The sequence below is a fragment of the Melopsittacus undulatus genome, chromosome 10 (genome assembly GCF_012275295.1).
Source record: "Melopsittacus undulatus isolate bMelUnd1 chromosome 10, bMelUnd1.mat.Z, whole genome shotgun sequence".
Classification (NCBI taxonomy): Eukaryota; Metazoa; Chordata; class Aves; order Psittaciformes; family Psittaculidae; genus Melopsittacus; species Melopsittacus undulatus.
Genome location: NC_047536.1, coordinates 23962968 through 23990600, shown reverse-complemented (window position 1 = coordinate 23990600; position 27633 = coordinate 23962968). Strand labels below are relative to the sequence as shown.

Sequence of the window (27633 nt, the reverse complement as noted above, 5' to 3'; positions counted from 1 at the left end):
TTTCCTTAAACCTTCCATGCCTCCTGCTCAGCCCAAATAAACTTGTCAGCTTTAATCTGCACAAGCACAAGTGGGCTGTCACACAGAAGGATAGAAAAGTGGGTACGGAGCAAAAATACTTGAGGTACCATTGAATTAAAAGGAGAATTTCCTAAGCTTGCCTATGTGAAGGGGCACAAAACTTTGCACAGTTTTTTGGGGGGTCATATGTGAATTGCTCATCCCTTTGGCACTTAAAGCAATGTAGAAACGAAATCATGTTTCTGTGCTCTCGTGGTCAGCTGCAGTGACTGCCTGCTCAGACTTGAAGGACAGCATCGCTCAGATGGGTTCTGATGGGCAGCAAGGTGCTGAAATGAACATCAGTTTCCCATTAGGACCAAATGTTTCCTGGTGTCTACAAGCTGTGGTGTGTGTGAAATAAAAATCTCTGACATTTATGAGGTTCTTTACAGTATAGGAGCAAACATTTAGTGTCTTCATATGGCCATTTTACTTGCCAGGTGCATTCAGAGACATCCTTAAAGAACAGGAGTGACATTAAAGGACCGCACTGAATTGCTGGTAATTTGTATAACAGAACTCATTCTTTTCTTATCATTTACCATTTTATGAACATGACATTGTGAACAGATTTGACTTCAAAGTGCACTTAGGAAATAGCAGTGAATGTAGGCTTTTCCAAGTCATCTCAGAGTGAAGTTATGCTGCTTCCTATCCAGTGGAAGTCTGGAATAAAACTTTTTAAAATAAATTAATTAGGAGCTTAAATGAGCACAGCAGTAATAATAAAGGTGGGTACTTTCAAACATTTAACAGAGAGGGCTGTACATTTGCACCATGCATATGCAATCAGAGGAAGGAATATAGGAAGTATTTCAGGAATAGAAATGAAAATGAGTCAGTTGAAAGAAACAAGGTTTATAAAAGTCATGATACCAAATCATTAGACTGACAGGAAAGACTGACTAACCTCACTTGTGTCCCTAAGAAAGTTAGGAAATGGATGAGGGAGAGTTGCTGTTGTAAGTTGGGCCTCCCCCTGTTCACACTTGTAATCTTAACCATCTGTAATAGATAAATCAGTGAATGTTTTCTAAAGACAGTAGGTGAGCCAGTATAACAGTAGCTCAAATCAGAAACTACAAGTGAAAATGACCAGAAGTACAGGATGGATTTTAAATCAATGCAACCAGTAAATTTTGTGGATTGGGGATTACGCAATTAAAAAATGCATTCAGTGTCTGCTGCCTGTTCCTTCATGCAGTTTTCCTGGTTTCAAGTCAAATGTGAATAGAGATAGGCCTTTGCTGGTATTAAAACATGTTATAGATAAGTGAGTAAGGACTGTGTATCTTTATATTTGCAGCTATGGGAGTTCGTGCTAGGATTGCAAGGTGATCACAGGATATGTTGCCAATTTTAATCTTCTGTAGGTAGCAGGCTGCTTGGGGCATGGCAGTTGTGCTCAGGATCTTGCACTGTACACCTGGGGTCTTCGTGTTCACTCCCCATTTTTTTGGAGGCTGAGGAATATGAGTTCTGCACCCTCAGCGTGTTTGAATGTCTTCAGGGGATGTTATACAGAAATCCTGTCCTGGATGATGATCATTCTTACTGTTTTCCCTCTAAGGCACTTAGATACTAGCTATTCCTCATCAGATGCTAAGGGCATCCCTTACCTTCCTGCCAAAAGACCCCAGGCATGCAGCACTGCACATGCAAGGACAGAATACAGCTAACCACTGAACTTGGATTGAAAAGATCTGGCAAGTCTATCCTGTCATCAAACCATGTAACATTGCAGGGTGCAGTTCCTACTGCCATTATGTGTAAATGAGCTGTGAGACTTGATCGTGCACCAACGCTTGTTAGTGGAAATGAGAACTGGATGAAATTGGTGTTTTAGCCATGTATTTTCCAACGTGCTTTAAAATCTTCAGAATTAATCACTGAATTGTCAGAGAGCTTCAGACTTACTATTTTTTATAGCATTTTTTATTACTTGCTAATTATAAGGTAGAAACGTGTGAGGCACCTCTAGTATTACGGTTCCTTAAGTCAATTGGAGCAGAAGGTCACAATAAATTGCAAAGTTATTAAGTGCGTAGTTTGCTAGAGACATAATGCTTATCATTATAAAGCATGGGAATACAGATACTCTGTTTTTTTAATGTCCACAGATGGCACAAGCTAATTATTCTCATTTGTATAGCACCTTACACCTCTGTAGGTTTTTTTTTCAGAATGTTGAAAAACAGATGATCACGTCTGTTTTTGTAGCTGTGTGAGAGTTTTTCATTAACAAGATCAGGCAGGACCATCTGTGTGTTCTAGTAAAAAGTTTACCACCAACAGTGAATTCAAAACTTTCAAACAATGGATGAATGCATAATTTGTCATGTGTAGATACAGTGCATTGGCTAACAGCCCATGCAGCTTAGTCACAAGTGCCTGAATGCATTTCTTATGTCTTGCAAGGAAAAAATGTCAATCACATTCTGCATTGGATTATTGACCGAACAAGGTGTTTAGGTTTGTGCCTCTTATGTAGGTACATGTGTTCACCTAGACCACCTGCAGGTACCTCATTCAGTATTGTCAGGGGAGAGGAATGACCCCAAAGAGGCTGGCTTCGGAAAAGCAGCTTTTTCTCCCCTCCTTATGTGGAGATGTATGAGGTAGCCAGGAAATCTAAGGGAAGCTGCAATGCTAGTTTTACATCATAGCTTATGTGGTTTCTCCTCTCTTGCATTGATCCCAGCAGAAGGACAGGCAGCTTCATGTACACCTTGCTGAAAAAACGCTGCACAGTGTAACTTCAACCTAAAGCAAAATCTGACTGGGACTTGGTAATGTTGAATACAGCTGATGATGGAATCAAGTAGCGTATGGGAGTTAATTGTCTGCTCACTGTGATTCTTAAGAGTGTTGTCCCTGTCCTTTCACACTTCCCATGCAATTTCACACTGCCCAGCATTTTCACACGCCCCAGCTGCCTCTCCCATTTCTCTTTGCTTGGGTTCAGCACAAAGAAGCAAAGTGCTTGGAGGCAGGCAACCTCTAACTGTTTCATGCAGGCCCTTGTGCAGTACAGATCCATTCTGTGCCACTATAACTGTCGACAAGGTGTGGCAAATACCCCACAATGCTAGCAGCCAGTGAGGCAAGCCCCTTGCATCCCCAGTTGAGTCATTCTGCAAAAGGGATGGGTCGTAGTGTGGACAGCCAGCTAGATAGATAGTACTCAGCATGGGAAGTTGTTTGGAAAAGACAATAAACAGGGAAAACAGACAGGCAGAGATGTCTGTGTATTTTAATTGTATTTCATCGCTTATAATTTCAGTGTGTTGGGCACAGCCTGGAGTGTTGGATGGGTGCTTGACAAATACTCAGGAAATCAGCGATTTGTAACCCAGATCATACCAACTTTTCCAGTGTAATCTCTGGCTTGTGCATCTCCCTTGTGAAGTTGTCAGCAGTTGCTCAGAGGCTGTATGGCTTGTTAGCTATAGATGTATATGGCTTGTTAGAGGTAGAAATGCATCTTGTCTTTCCAAGGGAAGCATTAATAATTCCACATTGCAAATTAAGGGGTTCATTTAAGTCTCTCCCAGCATTCCCGTGAAAAGTTGTGACTTATACACATGCTTCCTCAGCCAGTCTTGTTTTCACTAGAACACACCAATTTGAGAGATTTCATCTCGGAGTGTGGCTCTTTAATGAGAAGATACCTTTGTGTCCTGCATAATTAGTGTACTTTGGAGTCAGATCAGGTGGGGTTTTCAATAGCTTGGTGCTTGCGCTGCTCTCAGGTTTAATTTTATTGAGAAAGCTTTCCCCAGACTAAAATTGGTAGTTTCTAACATCCCCGTAGCCAGTGGGAAAACAAAGGTTCAGTGTTGCTTGGAGTGTTTCATGTTTTGGAAACTGTCAGCTGTGTTTTCTTGGATGAACCATGTAACTTTTCTCCTTTTCAGGTTCCCAGTTTTGCAGAGGGGGAATGGTGATGGTTTTGTACCACAAAGAACTTTTCTGGATTTTAATTAATGACTGGCATGTTTTGATATTCAGGGATGCAGTTTTACTTAAATTATTGGTTTGTGAGATTATTTCATTTAGAATGGCACATATACATCTATACATCTTCTCTTGGTATCTTTCATCTTCCTTGTTCATATGTCCCTTAAACAAAATGTTCCCTTAGAGAATAAAACTGTAAGTGGACTCTTCTAAGCCTTGCTTGAAATTTGGAGAAGAAGGGGCTCCTTTTGTCTCTTCTTTTGTTACTTTATTTGTACCGTGATGGTATTCGGCAGCTGCAGTTGTCGACACCATTGTAGTAGGAGCTGTACAAAATACACACAAAAAACTTGATCCTTGCCCTTGTGGGTTTGCCATTCCAGTGTAAGATGGGACACGTTTGATGAATTGGGATGGACAGATGGGGTGAGTCCTCAGAAACAGAAGCAGCAGTTTCTGCACAAGAGGCAACCATCCAGCACGCCAGCTGCCCAGCCACTATCAGGACTTCTTTTATCTGCCCTGACAAAGGAGGATGTTTTAAGGAGGAAAATGTGAAGGTACCATTGCTGCCAGCTCACCAGGAGCTCTTCCAAAATGATAGAGCAGCAAGGGAGAAATGAAAAAGCTAGTTGGTTGAGAACCAGAGGAGCAAATGCCAAGGCTGTGGTGGCATAGGAGAGGGAATTTGAGGGATCAGACACTGACCTGCTGCTTTGTGTGATGGAGAAAGGGGACCCAGGGATGTGCAACAAAACAAAGCAGAATGGTGGAAGGGACAGCCAGGAGATGTGATCCTCACTGGAGGCTTGGAGCTGGACTTGGGCAGATTGAGATTGCATTTATGAAGATGAGAGTGGCAAGGGAAGTGGGGGTGAAGCTATACAAGCAGTGTTAATGGGTTTATTTTTATTATTACAGTCCTATTTTTGTTGTAAATATAGTTGGTAACCCATTTTGATAATCCAACACCCAACCCACACCCCAATGGTGGAATGATTCATTTCTTGGCTGGCACATAGTTTTGTTATAAAAAGATAACCTTCTAAAAATAATAAATAGAACAGTTAGGTACAATATTCTCCAGCCATGGAGTTCATTTTCAGATTCTGCCATATTTGCAAAAAAAAAGAGTTAAACCTTCAGGGTATAATAATTCCTCCTGCAATTCGGGGATTTCAGATCCATATACAAAATGTTCTTTGCTGCACACTTTTTTTACTTACCCTGTGTATGTGTTTTTAATGATAGGCATGTTTCCAAGTAGTACCCAGCTTCCTGCTTTCTCATTAAAAGCAAAGGCTAAAGGCAGATCAAGTGTTATGGTGAGAAGATGTGTCACAGATAGAAAAGAAATCCAGAGAAAACCTATCCTGGTTTGATACTTACTCTTTCTGTTACAACCTGAAAGGTGTTATTAACTAAAGCATCATTCCTGTAGTTATCCAAAGGTATAATTGAGAATAATTTTGCAGACTGTGTTCTTTTGTATTTAAAATTAATTAAATAGAAGTTATTTATTCATGCTTTTACCCTCACTAAAAGAAAGACCTCTGGTTACTTTTAACCAAAGTTTGCAGCCTTAATAGTTATTCTGTAAGATGATCAATAGCCTGGTAATGAGCGAACTCTCTCCACCACAGGAGGTGAGAATATTGCTATGGGTGTGCTCACTTTAACTCAGTACTGTGGGATGATAAACTACCTTTTAATAGAACATTAACATTAATCTAAACAAGATGAGTGGAGCAAAGCATTGTACGAATACGCTTTCTCAATTAAAACAGATGGTCTTCCATGCTGCATTCCATTATGTTAATAAAACCTCCCTTGCATACCCACACACTTGCATGTGCTCGCGTGAGCTCTCCTCTTCTGGTTCCAGCACTGTGGTACATATAAATTTGCTTAGCTTTGTGCTGTAGTGCTTATTTTATCATCTTTTACTTTGAGAGCTCTTCAGAATTTCATATTTTTCAAATTATTTCTGAATGATTAGCACAAGATCTTTACATTTTCTTCTAATTACATGTCTGTCATTAATCTTAGCTATTTCTTTTGCCCCAAGCATTTTAGAGAAGGTGGAGAGTGATACGATTCAGCAATTAGAATAGGCTGTAAGCATGATTAAGGCTGTCTAGAATCAGGGGAGAAGAAAAAATTCAGGACTGCAGCAACACTGATGTGTAGTGTTAGGCAAAATTAATGATCAAACCTTGCATCCTAGCATCTTAATGTTCTCTCAGGCAAAATGGCTTTACATTTGGAAGTAAAGCACAGTCACAATCTAATCACTATTTTTCCCCCAGACAAGCTTTTACTGTTCATTACTAGAAGAAACAGAGTTTTGTTGCTTCAGTAACGATTTTTTTTACAGGGCTGAAACACAGCAAGAGTCACGTGTATGAGGAGGCTCTAAGCTTTATAGAATTTATTTTTATTCCTTACTTTAAAGAAACATCTTAAGGAGCAATTCATCTCTAATACAATCCTTTCAGCCTAAATCAGCTAAATTAAAAGGTGGCGTAAACAGACATGAATTCACCTCATATCCCCACACCCTGCCTTTCTGCTAAAATTGAAGAGAATAAGTCAGTATTCTATCTATCTAGAGCTAAGCAGAATAAATCACTAAATATTGTTTAGCTTAAGTTTTAAGGCTCAGAGTTTCCAGCATGTAGCTATAGAATAACAGTTTCTGCCTTCTCTTTTGCTTATCCCTAGCATACTCTTTGCAGACTTGATCAACTTTTGGTCATCATTTGCCATTCAAAAAGTGTCAGAAAACTGCCTAAACTCACAACTAATGGAGATAAACCCTGCTCAGGAGGCTGCAGTGTAGCTGCCTACCAGGCCTTTGGATGCTGGTTATTTAGAGTAGTCCTAAGCCTGCTATGTTTTTGTTGGGTTTTCTCTGTTCCATTGTAGACTAGGTAGAATTTCAAAAGATAAAGTGATGGTGTTTGTTTGCCAGGCTGACTTCCTCAGTATCATTTGGTGCAGCTGAGGGCCTTTATCCTTCAGTCTTCCCTTTAGATATAAAAATGAAAACCATACAATGGCATATAATGCTAAATGGAACCAAGATTTTCAAGACTGGCACCGCCAAGCTTTGGGGCAAGAGGTTACAGAGGGTACAAGCACTTTCTGTGGCTCTTCTATGGGGTGTTGAGTAGTAGGTGAATAAAGTTCATTAATCCCTTTGTTGTTTTCCTGCTTTCTTTGAAATATTTGGCACTGCTTTATTTGAAACTCCCTTTTTAATCAAAATGCCCCAATTGCTTTTCCTGTACCCAGGAACAGAGAGGTGACTTTGGAAAGGAAATAAACTGTCACTAAAAGAATGGCCATGTGTCTGCTCTGTATTTCAGGTGTGAATAAGTTTTGGGGAAATTATCTCTTGAAAGCCAGTCTGCCTGGTAGATTTCAATTTGGATTTGGGAAACAAGATTATAGGGTGAACAGAGGTTACTAAGTATGGATGGTCACTGGAAACTGATGAATACTTACACCACTGCTCAGTCCACTGTGACTTAAATGTAAATGAAATTTAATGTAAAATTACGTATGATTGACAGTTCATTAAATGTGGTCTAAAGCCAGCTAATATGCTGGTGGGAGTGTTGGCTTTTCATTTCTCAGATTCCATGGCTGGCTTTTCCATAAACTAGAGGCCGAGGTGTAGTTTGTAACTCAGAAATATCAGCTTTGCACTAAAGATAAATGAGCAGTAAATCACAGGAGAAAGGAGGAGGTGTTTTAGGAGTGAAAGGCTGTTTCAGAGGATAAGCTTTCTACCCTTAAAGCTCATAGAGTTTGCAAGATAAGGGTTAGCTCATGAAGAAATATCTATTTGGTTCCTAGTAATAGGGAATGCAGAGACTTGGTGCGAGTCGTCAATCATTGTCAAAAAACAAGCGGTGCCACACAAGGACAAGAGCTGTGTGAAGTGAGCTGCAGAGCAGCATCTCACTGATTTCCCTAGCACCAACAGAGCATAGCTGAACGGGATATTGGTCCTTTGCTGCTTAAGCAGCCAGAAATAACAGGGTAGAGAACTAACATATAATATCAGTGCTCCACAGGGGTGTTCTGTAGCACAAATACCTAAGGAGAAGGGCTGCGTAAACATATGACAGTGGTTTTAGGCAAGACAGTCTGTATTTTTCTTTCCTAAACTACTGGTTGGGGGGATCTTCTCCAGATGGTGGCATTCCTGCCTGCTACCTTCTCATTTTACAGCATCAAACCCTTTGGTGCTCAAGGAAATAAGCAGCTGTCAAGCCAAGCATGCTGCAGATAGGTGTCATGGAGGTGTAATGGCTGCCTGCACATGCCTAGCCTTGAACACAGAAAATAATCAAGGCCACATATTCCAGTTGTGAAATACAGGATATTTTTAAAATCCCAGGATCCTGATGTTTTATGCAGACAAGATAAAGTTGTCTATATATCATGGAGCATGAATCTGAAGGGCTCGTTGAAGTTCATATCCACTTTTGGACAATTTTCAGAAATAAATTCAGATGACAGAGTGTGAACTCATGCTAGTATTTACATGCAAGAAAAAGAAAATACTTGGTTGTTTTGGCAACCACATTCCAAACAGTGATATGTCCTTAGCACCGGACTACTTATCAAAAACATTTGGGGATTAATCAAAGGAACAACTGGGTGAGCAATAAGACCTCTCTTCAGACAAATTGAAGAGAGTGACTGGTGAAGCTTTAAATGCATTTTATTTTTACAGAGTAGAAATGGTTTCATATTGGAGTTACAGAGGATTCCCCATGGTTAGTTCCTCTTTTCTTTCCTGGTTTTTCATGTTACTTTTTCTGTTTGGCCAGTGGACTGAGTTGCTCATATTTCTGGTAAAAGCCAGAAATGTCATTAAAACTTGTTGTGGTTTAAACCAAGTCCACACACAGCTCGTTCATTCACTCCCCCTCTTCGCTCCCCCAACTCCCGGAGAGTTAGGAAGGAGAATCCAAAGAATGTAGCCCCCACGGATTGAGATAAGAACAGTTTAATAGCTAAGGCACAACACAAATCACTACTGCCATTACTACTACAAATAATGATGATAAAGCCAATAACAAGTGAAGAGAATACAACATCTCACCAGCCACCGACCCATAACTCACTCCACCCTGCCCGACCGAGCACCAACCGGTACCTCCTCCATCCCCCCAGAGCTCCAGCCCTTCTGGGTCTCTCCCAGTTACATCCTGGGCATGACATGCTATGGTATGGAATACCTCTTTGGCTAGCCTGGGTCAGGTGTCCTGTCTCTCCTTCCTCCCAGCCTCCCCTCCTCCCTGGCAGAGCATGAGCTCAGAAAAAGGCCTTGGACAAAACCAAACATTTGAGCAGTAATTCAAAACATACTTGCTATCAGCAATCATTCCTAGCCCGAAAGTCAAAACACAGCACTGCACCAGCTACCAAGAAGGAGAAAAATGACTGCTACTGCTCAAACCAGGACAAAACTGTATCAATTATGTACTGAATTATAGTTTTCTTGTTTCTTATGTCAACTTTTTCCAAGTTTTTTCTTTAAAAAAAGAAGTAGAAAATGGTTAATTTTAGTAGGCATTTTGGGAAAAGTTTTGGTTGATTGATTCAGGTATAGCCCCTGGTAACAGATATGAAATTTCTGGTTGTTGTAGTTCATATTGTCACTACAGGTACAGAACAGGACTAAAATTTAGGACAGGCAAAATTCTTCATAAAACCTGTGCCAAAATCCAACGTATAATCCGTTATTAGGTCAGTTCATTTCTAATATTGTAGACACTAAGGGCAAAAAAGAAGCAAAATTTCCCTTGTAGGCTAAGTCAATAGTATGAGCCATCCCTATGCATAAATATTTTATTGGTTTAATGAAGTCTGTTCATACAAGCAGATTTTATAGAATATCCTGCTTTTTCTATAAAGGGATTCTAGGTTTTTTTGTTGTTTTGTTATTGGATGGTTGCTGGGGCTTTTTTTCTTTCTTATCAGATAGTGGAAAAGTAATGTTATTAATGAACAACTTGAATTATTTGGTAAAAACTGAAACAAATAAGTGCCCATTCTGCCTCTCTTAGCATATTAGCTTAAATTGAGACCTGATGAATAATTAAATAGTAAGAATTAAAACTTGTGGTCATAGCACTGCAGTATAAATCAATGCGTACATGTTCTGTGAAAAGATTTATTGTAGGAGTTGGAATAAATCTGAAGGTGGAATTTCATCATGTTACTAAGGAAGTGTTTACACTGAGCTAGACATTACTGACAGCAGTAGCTGACAGTCCTTACTAAGGCCTGGTCTTGGAAGAAACTGCAAATGTGTGATTAAAAGTGTTGAAATGGTGCTACCCCTGTTAGTAAAACCAAGAGCCAACTTGGTGTCCTCCTGTGGTCAGTGCCAACTGCTCCCTTCATATCTCTAAGGAGAGCATGAGTCTCCAGCTCAGGTGTCTTCATCACTCTGTGATACCTATTGGTAACTTGGGGTTGATGTATCTTTAGGTTGTTTTACACAGTGTGTAGTTTGTAAAAGAAATGGGAATCAAGGTTTGGTAGGGCTTTCTTTGATGCCATTCATCACGCTCATTTAACCTTTAAAATACATCAGCCAGTCGATGTTTCTTTTTCAACTGATCAATATATAAATAAATAAAAAATTAAATGACAACCTCATAGCTGACTTTTATGTCTTTGAATGGCCTTTTTGATGTCAGCTTGAAACTCTCACGATTGAGCTGATGTGAAAGGAGAGCAGACAGCATGATGATGGGCAGTACTGAGAAAACCTGGAATATGTTATATTTTAATCATGTTTCCTCTAGGAATCACGTCAGAATGATAAGTAGTGGATGTCAGTGTGGATTTGGAAGAAGAGGAGGTATCTGTTTACATACAAAACTTTTTAATTACAAAACAGTTACAGAGACAAGGAATATCTTGCATTCATATTACTCCACCCAGAGTGTTTATTGGTGAGCAGAGGAAGGTTCAGCACACAAGTCTTTCTGTGTGCTGACATTGGGATGAGGGAATCACAGAATCCCAAGGGTTGGAAGGGACCTCAAAAGATCTTCTACTCCAATCCCCCTGCAAGAACAGGGTAACCTAGAGTACATCACACAGGAACTTGTCCAGGCAGACCTTGAATATCTCCAACATAGGAGACTCCACAACCTCCCCGGGCAACCTGTTCCAGTGCTCTGTCACTCTCATAGTAAAGAAGTTCTTCCTGATGTTAACGTGGAACTTCTTATGCTCCAGTTTACACCCATTGCCCCTTGTCCTATCACTGGATATCACTGAAAAAAGCCTAGCTCCATCATCCTGACACCCACCCTTTACATATTTGTAAACACTGATGAGGTCACCTCTCAGTCTCCTCCAAGCTAAAGAGACCCAGCTCCCTCAGCTTCTCCTCATAAGGGAGGTGTTCCACTCCCTTAATCATCTTTGTGGCTCTGTGCTGGACTCTTTCAAGCAATTCCCTGTCCTTCTTGAACTGAGGGGCATTTTGCTTTCCAATTTCAGCAGTTCAGACATCTGTAGCAACTTCTGTTTTCCATCATACTCCCAGAAATTATGTGCCATGAGTAGGACGGGATTTCTACATAAGTGCTTGGACCTAAGCTGCCCGGTCAGTGCACTGGCCTTAGAGAGAGGAGAGCTGCTGCTCTTTGTGGAGGGTGTTTGTGTGGGACCACTAAACGTTTTCAGAAGACTCAATCATTTATAGAAATATTACAACATTTCCGGAAATGGATTTTAGTCTTTTTGTAAGATGGGAAAAAGGTTGGTTGGGTTTGCCCTGTCCTTGTTTTTTATAGAATTAGTTTTGATGGATGAAGTGGTGACAGAGAGTTCTGAGGTTTGCAAGCAGTGTTTATTGCATTGTATGTTCTTTTATGTTGGTAGGTGTTCAACCATACAGATTAAAAAGTCACTTCTAAGTCAACTTTTAAAGATCAAGAGCTTCATCAGAAAAAAAACGTAGGCAAGAAACGTCTCAGTATGAAAGCTTCTAACTCTTGCATTCCTGATTGTGCTTGTCTTACCCATGGGACAAAGAGTGTTTCATTCTTCAGGCACAGCCTAGATCTGTTTGGTCTGCTGAGGACGTGCCACCTTAGAGAGGTTCTTTAGAATATCAACACCTGACCGTTAAAATGGCTCAGCACTCCCCAGACAGCCCCCAGAGACAGGCAGAATGGTGCAGTAATGATTGAGTTTTATTTGTAACCAGACTGGATAATATGAGGAGCAATACTTAGTTATTGTTATAAAAAGCTATTTCTTCAGCATTCTATTCAGGAAATCAGGTAAAGGCTTGCTTGCTAATCAGTGGTTTCAGTAGTGCTTTTGCTTCCTAAAAATTCAGCAGAGAGATTTCCTTAAATAAAGGCCATATGTGTATTTTAAAGTATATTTTTGTACTGGTTTTAGAGAGAGCTTTTGGTCTGCAGCTAGTAGCAAAGAAAAATATCTAAATGGGTAAAACAAATACAAATGTAATGGTTACAAGATCTACTCATAATTAAAATCCAAGGGGAAAGAAGACATGCAATAAATCAGAGTTGGTATGAACCAGATGTTGTATATTTTGGCCAGTGGTGGAACTCCATGTGGCTCTTGGAGATCAGGCTGATGCTTTGTGGACAATAAAATATGCTTTTCTAACAGCATCTGCTTGCCTGCGTGTCTTGTGCCAGAGCTCACACACCTCTGTCATTTGCCACTTTTCAGCTTAAAGGTGGCCTCCTTTTAGCCTTCTGCAGTTGGGTAGTTTATGCAGCTTGATAGTTTTAAAAAGCTTTAAAATGGAGGAAGAAAGGATTTGATTTCTGTGAGAGAGACTGCAGAGGTAGTGGGTTGCTGCTGTGAAGTATCATATTCTGCTTCAAAGGGATGTGCCATTGTTGCAAGCGTTTCTTAAAAACAGTTCTGTTTTAAAAGCAAAGTAAAAAAAAAAAAAACAAAACTGTGGTATATCAAGGCTGATGCTATCTGTGCTCAGGAGCAATTTGATCATAACCCTCTTTGTATCTGTCTCTTCCTCTGCCTGAAGTCCCTTGCCTTAAAATGAATTTGTTCCTGAGACTACTCACTGGGGTAATCTAAACTGGTCTTTGCTATCAGCGACACGCATGTAATGACATTTTACTGCTTGTCTTATCCAGCACGTCTGAGGAATCCTACTGCTAATTGTTGTCTTATCAGCTGCCCACGCAGCCCTGGGGGAAGATGTGGATCCGGGGCTCATGCAGCGAGCGTGGGAGACGTATCTCTCCAGTGGGAGCTTCTGCTTCCCAGTCCCTTCTCAATATGTGTGAGGAAACAGAGGCCAAGGTGGGCTCTGACCGACAGATAGCTCTGCACACAGGATGCTACCAATAGGTGGTAAATTGTAAATTATACTGCAGCAAGTCAGTGTTTTCCTTTTGGATTCTGGGTTTTGTGTGCTTTTGGAAAGCATTTGGCAGCCACAGCAAGTATGTTTACAAAAAGAGCAGAACTGGTAAAGTTCAGGTTCGTGTTTGGATTCAGCCCCAGCAAACTGAAGCTGAAGCTGTGCCAGACGTTTGAAGCTGCCAGACGACAGTTCATCTCAAACAGAAAGCTGAAGAGGGGGAAAGAAATTTGTCAAATGTATTCCATGTGGAATTTCAGGCAATTTAATTTGATTCACTACACTCTGAAATGTCTTGGACTTCCCTATTGTTTCTTTGCTTTAACACTAAATTTGATACCTTCTGGGATCGTCGGTGCTTTGTGCTGCATTTGTCACGTTCTCTAATTTACTGGCTTTAGTCTCTCTCTCTGTTTTAATTGACGGTGCTGAGCCCTGCCAAAAGCACTCTGTTAAATTTAAGGTTGCTAGTTGAATCCTGAGTTAATTCTTCAGGCGAGGAGAGTGCTGCCTTTCTGTTGGAGACCACTGTAGTAAGGGGCAGAGGGGGCTGAGCATGAAAGAGGACAGGGAAAATTACAGTAAGCTTCATTCCTATGTCTGTGTTGGAAGCATCAGCAGCTGCACCACAGCAGCAGGGATGCAGTTGTCAGGACATGGCCCATTCAAGAATGGCTGCAGGTGTAACGAGCTTGATTTTTATTCAGTGATGACCAACACCAGAGAGCAAGGAACTGGGTTTCATTGTGGGTTTGCTTTTCCAGTTAATTTCCTGCTCTGTGGCTGAATTTCCTGTGAGTTCAGTGGACACTGGGGCCCAGCCCTGGGGCAGGATGCTATGGCTCTTCAGCAGTGCAGCTCTGCCATCTCTCAACTTGCCTAGTATATAAATACCCACTCAAGTACAGCTTGGGCACTGAGGCCACTTTTTCTTCTGCTCCCTCTGACCAAGTGCCAGAAACAGAACCCAGAGCCTCCATCTGTAAATAAGATTATCTGAATTTCTCTAAATATCAAAGCAGTTGAGGCCACAAGATATCAAGCTGGTTTATTCTACCTGATTTTAATTTCTCTCAAAGCCTCAAGACTTGTGTAGGTTCTAGCTGAAGGTAAGGGCTGCGGCTGCTTTTTGTGCAGGCAGATGAGCAGAAGTGCACAGAAGCTGCAAGTTAAATATAGCTATGCTGCCTTGATTCCTATAGGTAACAGAATTTTCCATTTCTAATATTCTTGCTTGAAACACCTTTTCATTTACTGCATTGTGATTTCACTTTCTGGACCAATGCACATTTGCTCCTGAGCCAGGCTGAGGAAGACGAGAACAGTCAAGCCCAAAGTTGTCAGTGTTTACACGCAAGTCAAGTCTGTGAAGAGTTCCGTGCCTTTACTGGTGTGTCTTGATTTTTTTTTCCCCATGACATGTGCAGTCTCTGTTTCAAGGTGTTGAGAGTTTGTTTGTTTTGAAGAGTATGAGGAAAGAGGAGCCTGAGGCTATCTGACACGGCTTCGGCTGGAGCATCTCTTTCAACTTCTTTTCCTAGGCTGAAAATGGCCTGTGCTTGCTTTTTTTCCCCCTCCCTACAGTCTTCCTGCAGCTCCCTGTGTCTTTCAAATGCAGTTCTGGCAAGTTGAAAAAAGATCTGTTACAGAGAGGAAGAAGCCCCAGGGCCAACAGGTCACCATTGGTGGGGCAGTGGGAGCTGGCAGAGTGTCTGTGGTTGTGCAGGAGCTGTGTGTGTTTGCCTGCTTCCCAGCTCTGCTCTGGATGTTCCCAGCATCTACAGGGCCAGTCTCTGCTCTGCCCAGGAGTGCTGGGGAGAAGGTGCTCGATACAGCACGCCCAGGGTTTTCCTCAAATACAGCCCCAGCCTTCTGATAGCTTCTCCCAGGGATGCTCCAGCCAACAGATAAGATGGGAGCAGCTGTTGTAAGCTAGAGATTGCTCTACAATTACATAGGCTCCTCCCTTTATCCCATTAAGCTACCCTACAATCTTCAGTTTCTCCTCAAGAAATGCATAGCAGTGTTTAAAATCTTCTCCAGTGTAGGCAGGTTGGCAAACACGAGAGTGTTGTGGAAATCATTAGTGCTAAGGCTAAAACCTCCAAATTAAGTGCCCTGGGATTTATTTACTCTGTGCTGTAGTAATAATAATTAATACACATCCTACTGCAGGTAACTGCCACAACTTGCACTTTCCTCTGAAGCTGAGAAGTTCATTGATTAATCTATGGGGTCAATCAGTCCATCTTGTTTGGAGAGTTAATCATAGAAAGCCTGTGCACCAGACCAAGAGCGAAACAGGTTTATTTACTGCTGCTTAATCAGAGAACTCAAACTCTCCTGTAGAGTGGTGAGAGGTTTGTTGCTACTTACCCTTTAATTGCAAGATGATCTCATTAGTGCCATGGTGAATGTCAGTACTGTCCTACAGATGCATGGAATTTAAAGAAGAACAAAGGACAGAAATGCTTGCCTGTGAAATCTGAGCATTGGCCAAGTGTGGTGCAATTGGTATCTCCAAGATTGCCCAAACCAAGCTTCTCTTTATTAGCCTTTTAATCAAAAGCTAAGATAAAACATTAGGTCCACATGCCAGTAGCTTTTGGTCAACTTTACTGTTAAGAACAGAGAAGGACTGTCATAGTGAAACTATTGTGAAAGGATTTTTATCCAAGTATAAAGATGTCTATTGAAAACAAGAATGGAAGCCAACAGCATAATTACCATGCCATTCACTGAAGAAGTGGGTAGTCCTCTGGGTTATCCCAGCTCAGAGTGCTTCTTCGCAGGGGACTTCAGATCGTATTCATGTCCTTCTTACTGGCCTCTGGCACCAGTCCCTGGCTCATTGTGGTTAATTTCTGAAATGTCTCAGTAGGGTAGAGGGATCCCAAATGGGCAATGAAACCACAATTAAAGCACTTGTTGCCAATGCAGATGCTGGAAACCCAGAGGTGAGGTTGCAGACTCCTGGAAAAACCCTGAGGATAAAAATGTGGAAAACAGTGAAAAAGATCTCAAACATGGGGTGCTAATAGATGCAAGTTCATGCTCCTGTGCTGAAGAAGAGGCTTCAATGCGAGTTTCACATCATGCAAATCCAATTCAAACTCACTGCCCTTTGAAATCTGGGTCGTATCTCTCTGCCTTTGTTATGGGAAGCTTCTGGACTGGGATTTAGAAAATTGGGAACGAAAAGACTACTCTTATCCCAGTGCTAAATAGAAGAGAATAGAGGGGAATATTCCCTTTACTAATACTTGTTTCTAATCAGATAAAAATAAGTGACAGTGTAGGAAGAATCCCTTTTCTAACTGCCAGAACATGTCGATTTATCAAATTTTTCCACTGTTGCTCTTTTTTGAGCTAGCCTCAGAGCTGACAGTGTATGTTTTAGAGTGCGGGAAGGTAGATTGATTGATCCTAAATAGAAAAGCCTTTGGGGTCTCAAGCTGATGTTTTAGCTTTGGAAAAAAACCAAGTAAAGCATGTTAATGTGGAGAAAGGAGCCTGGTTTAATTGGACCAACTCCTGGCTTGCTGAAAATTAATGGCTGGCTGACTGTTGCCAGAGTGATTCATCTTTTCTATCATGTTCTACAGTCCTTCTCTCCAGGGGTCTGTACTCCCCTCCAATTCCAATACCAAAAGTGAAATACACTTCCTTATTTTTACTTACTTAAAAACATGTATTTTAGTCTGATTGCCTTCCAGTAAATGAAAAATAGCACTGGTGGGAATATGAAGGAGGCAAGGCAGTGTCTGAGAATTGGTTTTGTTTACTGTAGGGCTGGGTTTTGTTTCATTTGAATGGGATTTAGGTCTTTTTTTAATGTACTCTTAACTCCTCATTGCTACTGGCTGACTGTACAAATGACAGAATGACTTTCTAAAGGATCCTGATTTCACTGTGTTGAACTGTATTGTTCCTTTTCATCTGGCCACAGAAACAGAAACTGTGTAAGCAAGAGCTGTTACAAGTGAATATAAAGCTGGAGAAGATGTTGAAAGCATTTAGGTGACTCTGGAAATGAAAAGATGAATTTTCCATGTAGCTTTATCGAGTCCACAAAAGTATGTTATTTATTTTGAATAAGTGCCCTGTGCATGACAAGGCTTACCATTTTCCCCGTGAAACCTATTGGAAGCAATCCTGGCTTTGTGAAAGCAAAACAGCCTGTGAAAGAACATGAGGCAGTTAGGAGTTCAGTAGTGTGTGCTCAAAACCTACATGGGTTATCTGATTATGTAGGGGGATGAGCTTTGGAATTTAAAGTGGGGAAATCCAAAACATATTTTTAAATGTAAAATGCTTTTATATGCCATTTGACATCTACCTTAATTCCTCTGGAGGTGGATTATTGCTCATTTGCTGATTCAGAGCAATCTCCAGTTGACTAGCACATGGAGTCCTTCTTAACAAGCATATAACAGGTTACAAATGCCACGAATGTTGTGTTATTGTATATTTTATATAGGAAGATTCACTGTAACTCCAGATTACAAGAAGATAAAGAAAAATTTTGTTTAATATGATTACATATGGTAAATCATAGTGGTAATTTATTATTATTCCAATAAGACAAATATTAGCAGTCATAGCTCAGAGATCATAAATAATGCACTGGGAAATTTGATGTAATGTTTCACATTGACCTGAGATATGGAAAATAGGGAAAATTGCAGTGGATTTCTGTACCATTGATTGCAAGAAAATAACATTAAGAACATGCTGTACCATGATAACTATTTTCAGCATATGACAGACTGAGGGTCAGTTCATTAATTCGCCTAATTCATTCATTATTTTTGGGTTTCACTCAGAGAACACTTAAAGGATTATCAATGCTTTGTGAAGCTGAGGGTGCGGGCATGCCTGTTTTCATTCCCACCCATATACAAACCCAAGTACATCCATTCATCTCCAACACTCTTTTGTATCAAAGCATTTTCTTAAACTGTATACTCTTAAACTTGATCACTAGGAATATGTTTATTAGACTCTGAAGGAGCTGTTTGAATTGCTGTTTCTTTACCTTTTACCAGTAGTGTTTGGCTCTCCCTCAGTGTTATGAATAATAAATAAAGACACTAGGAGTTTATTAGTGTAATATTTTTTTATGGGGAAATGCTTGAAAATGTAAACTATAAAATTAGTAATGGGAGGATGAAAATTACATGTTGTTTCCATCAGGTTTTGCAGGCATCATTTTTTCCTATACACGTGGGGGTTTTTTTGTTGTACGGAAAGAGAAGGGCTCTGAGTGTTTTATTACCTGCAAGAAACAAATCTGGTTGTGTATTGTACCACATCATGGGATTTACTGTAAGCAGGAATGGAACAGAAATAGGATTTTGGACTTATATGTGGCATTGTGCGTAATGGCTCAGGTCAGTTTTTGTTTCCACTAAACACTGGAACAGCAACATTTCTGGATTCTTTCAGAGTGGTCAGTAGCCTGTAGTAGCTGGATACATTCATCCTTTTAGCACAAGAGAAAAATAATCTTTCAGCATTGGCCTTTTGTAGACAAGATATTTTAGTCCCAGAACTCCACCATGTGTTTGCATTTGCTCATAGGACTCCCATTTTACAAAATGATTGCAACAGTAAGTTGTGTGGTATTCCTTGATTTTTTAACACAGTGCTAATTCAGAAATGCACCAGCAGTTTGTAGGAATAAGAATCTGCCTCTATTTGCTTTATGAAGTGCCTACAACAGTCTATTTTTCCCATTTAATATTTTTTTTCTTGTTAACTTGCATGTGGATGATGGAGACAGCATCACCTGGCAGTTTGAATAAGAAGCGGAGAGACTGAATTTCAGGATTCAGATCCCAGCTTTGCTAGGGATTTCCAGTGTGGCCATGGAGAATTCGCGGACTGCAGGTCGTTCCCACTAGTTTGAAACAGTTTTCTCATGGAATCACAGAGGAATTGCATGAACATAAAGAAAGATATTTGATAATGTGGCTATGTAAAATTTTGTACGTAAAATTTTGTACTACATACTTAATGAAGCTTCCCATGAGGCAAGCGCATCCTGGTTCACATTACACTTAATGGAGGAATTGGTTTGAGAATCACAGGGTGCCTGGGTGTATGTACCTTCCCTTGGTTAACCGAATGGTTTCATGCTTGTGCTTAGGCAACAGGTTCCTATCCACTAAGGAGCTGGGTTTTTTGATTTCCGATGGGGTGCATGCAGGGAAATGCTGGCCACGACTGCCACCACCCTGCAGAAGATAGTGAAGATGGATGAGTGCAGGCATAAGGAGCACTGGGGCAAAAGTGCCAGGGCAGGAATACAAGTGATTTGCTAAAGATCACACAAAAGGGACATTTACATACGTGCTCAGGACTCTGCAGGTTACCCAAACACCTGAAATTTCCAGAGGTTGCAGTTAAGCTGTCCTCATCCTAACACATTCACAGAAGTGTGCAAGGGGTGGATTTGGCAGCTTAGGTTTATCACAGCTGCACCAGAGTGAAGGGAGCTGTTCAAGAGACACAACTTGAAAAGCAGATAGAATCCTGCTGTAAATAGCAGTGAGTGTTTGCTGCTTTGAAGTTCATTGGGAAAGAAACATCTTTGCAGCTATAATCCCCAAAACCACAGTGAAAAACTGAGTCCTAAAGGGATCCGTATCCTGAACTGAGGGATGATGTCCCACCAGGGGGTATATCCTAATAAATAAGTATTATCCCTCCTGCTTTTCTGGCCCTGTGCAACTTGCCAGAGGGGGCACTTTTTAATGGACTAAGAGAAGTTAAAGGAGAATCCAGAAGGGTAAGGCTTAAAGCGAATTCTGTGGTTTATACCATTTATAGTCCTATTAAATTCAATATATTTCTCAGACATTTGGGGGGCAAGGAAGTTCAGTGTATTCGCACATCTTTCAAGATCCTTGCTTGATCATTTGACTCTGTCCAGCTAGCTTAACAAGCTAAATAATAAAAGGGAACAATGCAAAACTGTGTCTTTTTTGAAGAATGAAGAAAAATACCATTTTTTTCCCCTCAGATGCCCAGCAGTTTGCTGCAGACTCCTGCAGCTTTTCCACCCATCACTCAATACCTGTTTCAACATATCATTTTGTCTTACTTCCTGCTTTCATAGCGAAGCAATTAAAAATGATGAGGGTAAAGGGTTAAACCTAAAAGCCCACTAATGAGGGTGCCTTCTTGGTTTTCTTTTCATCAGGCATTTGATGCTGCTTTCAGCATAAGCTTTCGATAAGCATCACTGAACATTTTTCCAACACATTAAAAAAAAAGTGGGGTTTTTACCATCCTGCAGAAATGATAGATGTGTGGCTCCGCTGTTTATCTGAAACCCTAATTACTGATGCTGCAGCTTTTGAATGTTAAATTCATGCAGTGTTCTTTAGACTTCAGGCTGGTCAAAGAAAGATGGATTTGTGTCCACAGAGAGTTCTAAGTCTAGTAAACAGAGCCAATATTTGTTTGCTTATTTATTAAATTATTTTAAAGTCAGGAGTTGTATCAGCTGCAAATTACACAGACTTGGAGCTTTCCAAAGGAGAAAAAGGAAAAGATAAAGTTTTCTGCCACTCACTGAAATTTTAATTTCTGTTTCCATGAGAGCAAAGAGTAGAGGTAAGAGGTGGAATTTGAAAGTACAGAGATCTCTTTTCCTTGAGCTATGTTATTTATTATAGAACAATAGCTTGATTTTTTTTTTCCCCAAACCTGTACTCATATCTTTGGAAAAATATCACATATATATACTTATTATGCACATATATACGATGTGTGTATGTACATATAGACAGATATATACAGCAGTGCATCTCAGTAGTTACACAACATTCTAAGGACTCATTTTCCGAGTACAGCAAGGAGGATGAGCACCAACTGGTTTCCTAATGAGAGTCCTTGAAGCCATGTGATGAGTATGAACAGTTCACCTGTACTGTGTGGCAGATGTGTTTTCTATGCTGTATATAAACAGTGCCTACAGCACCAGCTCCACCTGACAGCCGTGAGCATGGTGATCCTTAAACTTCAGCCCTGGATCATTTCCCCTGTGTGGTTGACATCTTCTGCAAAGCCATTCTGGTGACCCATGGCCTGTTGCTGCTGTTCAGGAAGGAAATGCTATGGACTCCCTAAGTCCTTGAAGCTTTTTTGTGCCTGCAGCTCCTAAGGACTCTTCAAAGAGCTGGCTGTGTTAATTCATTGCTGAGCATCCCTCCACCTGTGCTACCTGTGCAAAGCAGTGTGCAGCAGAGACGGTGCTTGCTTAAAAACTCAGACAATTCCTCTCAGGATTTTTTCTGTCTCCAGTCAAGTTTGTTTTAAACTAATGGAAGTAATTAGCGAGTCACAGAGGGACTTTGTCTGAGAGGTAGCCATTTTTAGATAATGGAGCATAAAAGTCGACACAGTGACATATGACACCAGAGCAGCATATTGGAGCCACGTGCTGTGTCTTAAGCAGATGTTTAAGTACTTTGAATACTGAAATCACTACATACACGTATAGGAAGCGATTTATTCTTTTTTTTTTCCCCGCTCAGACTACTAGTACACTGTAGGGCTTTCTTTTAATCTTGATAAAATCAAAGTAAGCTCTGAATTGTTTTTAATGTGCAATCATTATCACGCCTTTCTCTCTTCAGGTATCTCTTTGTATATGATCTTTGGGTACTTCTGGAGATATAAATGGAACTTGCTTTTTACATTGCTATTACACAGCAGAGGAGTGCAATAACACAGCGTATGATGTTCTTTCTAACATTTCTGGCAGTGCTCAAGGTTGGGTTGGACGGGGACTTGGACGACATGGTCTAGAGTGAGGCATCCCTGCCCATGGCAGGGAGTTGGAACTGGATGAACTTAAGATCCTTTCCAACCCAAACCATTCTTTGATTCTGTGGTGTGGAGCTGAAAATAATGTATTAGCAGCAAAGCACTTGATGTGCTCGCACACATTTATTGTAACTGTGAATGTAGGGGAGATTCACATAAGTGCCTGAGAGATGAAGATCTCACAGTAGGGTGGTATCTGGGGGTGTGGGGTTTCTCCATTAACAGCACCAGCTGCCCCATGGGTCTCAGAGGCAATCCTGGTTTCTTCTGGGTGTGCAGCGGTGGTTCTTTTAGGTGCCACCAAACCATGTGTGTGTTTAACCCCATTCAGTCCTTTCATGAATCTTTATTTTTTTGAAGTAGCCTAAAAATTGTGTCCTCAATGCTAAAGCAAGCAGGGCCTGGCTTGGGTCTGAGAACTGGCTTGGGATTGCCCACGTGGTTGGATTGATGGTGGCACCACAGAGTTTCAGAGTTAGCATTGACCATGCATTGTCACCAGCAGCCCATTGGCAAGTGAAAGCTCATTTGGGGAAACAAGAAATTTTGGCTGTCAGGAGATGAGCTGTTGCGTGCTGGTTGACCTCATGGCTGGTAGTCCTCAGCACCAGCTGGATTTGGGTGGGATGGCTTGCATGCTGCATGGCACCTGACACCTTGAGAAGGGCCTGAGCCTTAAATAAATATGTAGCATAGAAAGCCTTTGTAAGATATATACTTATGATATGATCATAGTTATTGAGAGGTGCAGTTTAATGAAGAAGGGAATGGATTTTCACTTCTTCCACTGCAGCTTGCTCCTCATTTCTCCATATTGTGATGGCACTGGAAAATTTAGCAGGAGGACTGGTTGAGCAGTTTTTTTTTTTTTGGCTGCTTTTTTTTTTTGCCTGTGCCATCCCTTGGGTATTTTTACTCAAATCCAGATTATTCCCTCATAGGGCTTAAAGCAGTGCTGCAGAAGCAGTCAGCTGTGGTATGGGAAAGGGGGATGGTTAAGGTTAAGCTGGCTCAGTAACTACACTCTACTGGATTGCCACTGCATCCCTTCTCCTCCCACCACAGCCAGTCTAGGTAGGTTTCATCTGACTTTGTCTTGTGCAAAAATTAAGCATCAGCCCTGGGCCAGCAGATTTTCCTTGTCTTGGGGCAGGCTGGGAGGCATCTCTGCTGAGCACTCAGAAGCCACAGCATGAGAGCCTCAGTAGCAATCCAAGCTGGAAAGCTATATATCCATTCTCACTCACTTGAGATGTTTTTACGGGTACAATATGTTTTCCTTCACCACATGTGTGTTCCACCCCGTGGATTACTCCAATGGCAGAAATTGTTTTGTTTCCTGTGTGATTAGCTGCAGGTTCCATTTCCATCAGATTTGTCAATTTTGTCATATAATAGCTTTTTTCAGCCTAGTCGATGTGACATGTTTCATAATGCCAATAAAAACAGTTTTCAAACCAGGCTGTGAAAAAATTTGACCAAAAAATCACCGAAAATGCCAGCAACTGGGGAGCTTTGATCTGACAAGTGAAGGCTTTTAAAAGACACGTTGTGGTTTGTGAAGCAAAGTTTTATGGTTCCTCTTTGTCATAGCTGTAATGTGTGGAGGGGTTGCCAAGGGTGGGATTGTATCTGTGGTCCGGGGGGGCTGGTTCCAGCAGCAGATGCATTCTGCAAAACAATTTAATTTTTTTCTTTATTTAATTTTCCTTTTGGTTTTATATTTCTGATAATGGAATTGTTATGGGCTTTTGAATTTCAGTTAAGAATGTGCAAATAGGCTATCTGGTAAGTAGGTTATTGAAGGGTTAGGGAAATGGAGAACATTCCGTGCAAAAAAATACCCACAGTGTGGGTAATAGACTCCAGTCGAATTTAAAAGATAATGGCAGCAAGGGAGAAATCCACTTGTAGAAATGGGGAACAGCTGTGTTTGAGACCTAATGAAACTGTATCAAATACTTTAAAAATGGCTTACAACTTCTTCCCTGGGGAACGGAGATAAAGCACAAGAGCGCTTCTGAAAGGTCGAAGAAACAGTTAAATCATTTCCTTGATGGTTATTAGAGATATAGAAGACATCAGTGAAAATTAAATGTCTGAAACTTGTATTTGATTGCTTTCCTTATCACGCCAATCTCACACATTTCTTCCATCTCTTACTCTCTGTTCTAGTAAAATTTAATAACTGTGCCGGTAACAAGGGAGTTCGGTATGAAACCAACAGCCTGGACTTCAAGGTGAGGGCAGATGGGACCATGTATGCTGCCCACCAGGTGCAAATGCCCTTGAAGCAGCGGATCCTGATGGTGACTGCATGGGATCCACAGACCATGGGCAGATGGGATGCGATTGTCAGGCTTCTGGTGTCAGAAAAGTCGCAGCACAATGGGCACAAGGTAAGAAGCTTTCAAAGCTTTCTTTCACTCTTCCTTTGCCTGTATTCTTCAAACCTTTAGAAGTTACATGAGGCGCTGGATTTTGCTCCCTGGCCTGTGCTTTCCAAAGAAGCATCCAGGTCAAAGATACCATGAGCATAAAATTTCTTGCAAATGACTCTTGAATCTCTCTGACAGATAAAGTCACCAGTGAGAAAAATGGTTTTTAAGTTCATACTTTATTAAGTGACTGCTTGTCTCTCTTATGTACTACGGGTTATATACCTTGTGTTTGCATCTCATTCTTTTGACTTGAAATAAAACCTGCAAATGAAGGATGCCTCCCTCTCTCCAGTGTCAAAGTCAGCCATCTTCTTGATGGTTAAGTTCATATTTCTTTTGTGACAGCGTAGATCTGGAGTCGCACACAGGCTCCTGCTGCTGTGCTGAACATATCCCTGGTTTTTGCCATCATTGCTTTCTCTCTGCAAGCCATCTGCATGGCCCTGCAGCTCTGGGGGGGAGCTTCCAGAGGGGAGATTTGGGGTTGTTCTCTTCCAGTGCAGCAAGGACAGGGAGCATTGCTGCTTCCTGATAAGGGACATATGCTCAACATGGAGCACAGGCCAGCCGAGCAGCGAAGCAGAACATGGCACCACAGTGCCAAATGTTCCCTCTATTCAGTGCCAGCATCTTCCCTTTCCCACAGCTGATGAGTGAAAATCCAGGACCCTTCAGTATTTCAGACACATGGTTACAGGTGCTGTCTTTTATTCTTAGTTTCATATATGTAGCTGAAGAGCAGGGATGATCTGCCCCTGCATGGCAATCTGAGAGCAGTATTGCTTCAGTTAAGCACAGTGGTGGGCTGCACATGCCATTGTAATTGGGGAGTGCTCCAGGAAGACACATTTCTTCTGGTGTGCTCCTCGAGTAGCTATCTCTGTCCCACCTCTTCCACATCATCTTTGGCAGCAGCAGTTCACCTTTTCATTTTCTCCTCCTTCCTTTTCAGTGTTAGTCTGGACTGAAGATTCTGTAGTACACTGAGCAAATGCAGTTACATTGTCTGGTGCTTACTCAGAAAAAAGACCAGTTCTGTGATGGTTGGGCAGTTACATTTAAGCAGAATTTGGCAGGAAATTTGTTTTGAAGAGCCTGATTTATTGCTGGATCTTGAAGTCCTACAAAGCAAGAATGAAGGTGTGTGTCCTGGCTAACAGCCTTGGCTAGTGCAGGTACAGGCAAGGTCACTTGGCCATGACTGTAGTTGGGATTAATAAGCCACAGTGAGTGTCAACATAGCAAGACTCAATTCTCCTTTCTGCTTTTCTGCAGTGCTTGAGCAGAGAGGTCAGGGCAAGAAAAGATGGGGAAAGAGGGTGAGACTTTCTGTGCCGTATTATCAGAATGCAGCTATGTGGGTCTGTGCCATCTGGGAGGACTTTTGCCACATGTGAGACAAGAAGGAAAAGACTTAGAGAAGCTTAAATCTACCAGTAGCCCAGTGGGCTGACCACTGAGGTTTTGAATGGCTTAGAGTCATATAAACACACTTCTGCTGCTCTTCAGTAAGGCTCTGGGTTTTGCAAGATATAATTAAGTCCTGTATGTTATGTCAGCTGAATTTACCATTTACTAACCAAAGAAATATTGCTTTCTTCTAAAAGTAATTAAATATTGCAGGAACAAAATAAGATCTCTTATCTACCACTTTAAATTCCTCCTCAGTGTAGTAAAAAGAAAACTGAATAATCACACAATTCTGTTTCAGTAAAATATTTGGTTGGAAATTGATCTAACGTTAATGTAAGCTGAACTCTTCTGCTGAAAATAGGAAGAACTAAGCTTTTTAAAATTCATATCCCTCCTTTCTAAAAGCCTTATTAGTGTATAGTTTCAGGCTGGAAAAATATGGAAAAACAAGACTAATGACAAGGTCATAAGCAGTTTTGTTTTGGGTTCCTATGGCAGGCATCTGACTTGTGTTTTATTTAAATGCTTCTGCTTTCCACAAGCAAAATAATCCTTTGTTTACTAAAGAAATAAATATGATTATGTGATTACTTTAAAAAATAATAGTGTTTATGCTAAGAAAAAGCATCAAAACCTAACAATATCCAGTTCAATATGTTTCAGACCATGACCCTTGTATAGTCATGGATTTTACTAGAAATGGATTTCACATTTGGTTTTGTATTGTATAATGTGACTCAATGCATAGTTTTTAAAAAGATATTTTAGAGCATTGTGTTATATTCAGGATGTGTAGACGGCAAATACAGGAGAGAAGGGTGGAGGTGATGTGGGAGAGGGAGAGCAACCACCTCTCTGGTTTGGCACATATCTCCATTTCCAATTCACTTTGTAAATTTGTGACTGATTTTGTGAAAATGCGCAACAGTTCCCAGCCGTTAAAAATAATTGGCATGAAATTTGTCTTAGTGCACCTGCTGATCCTTGTCTGCTGGCACCAGTAGCACAAACAAGTCCTTTGCTTTGCTCTCCATCCTCTGTGTTCCTGTAGGCTTCTCCATAAATGATGGTCCTCAGCTAGAGCAGCCCCACTGTGTGCTACCCCTCTGAATCCCCTCTAAAAGAATAAATCAGAATCTAGTTCATTATTATCCATGGACTAAAGCTTCATGAGAAAATTATTAGCTTTCCTGGAATAGCAATTATTAGACATTTGGTTTATTATGAAGGTTAATACAGAATAAATGTTATAGAAGTCAACACTGTTGGGATACTGGCTGAGGTCCTGGGGGACCAGAAGTGAGGTGCCTGCTCTGCTGCAAATTCCTGGTGTGTTCTGAGCAGAGCAAACCCAGTCTCCTGTAGCCTACCTGCAAAGTGGAGTCAGTAGTCTGCTTCCCAGGAGGGCACAGAGGACAAACCCCTCAATACATGAGCCTCTGGATTTGTGATCCTTTATCATCGCATTGTGTAAGACTGGAAATGTCCATAATGGGCTGG

At 41.0% G+C, this 27633-nt stretch overlaps 1 protein-coding gene across 1 annotated transcript in view; it reads left to right on the top strand.

Annotated features, from left to right (window-relative positions):
- Positions 1–27633, top strand: part of LOC101872730 (cadherin-4) — a 457816-nt gene that overhangs the window by 256631 nt on the left and 173552 nt on the right. Inside the window, exon 3 of the mRNA XM_034066742.1 lies at positions 24455–24678. Coding sequence (XP_033922633.1) covers positions 24455–24678 — 224 coding nt within the window. The remainder of the gene's footprint in view (positions 1–24454; positions 24679–27633) is intronic.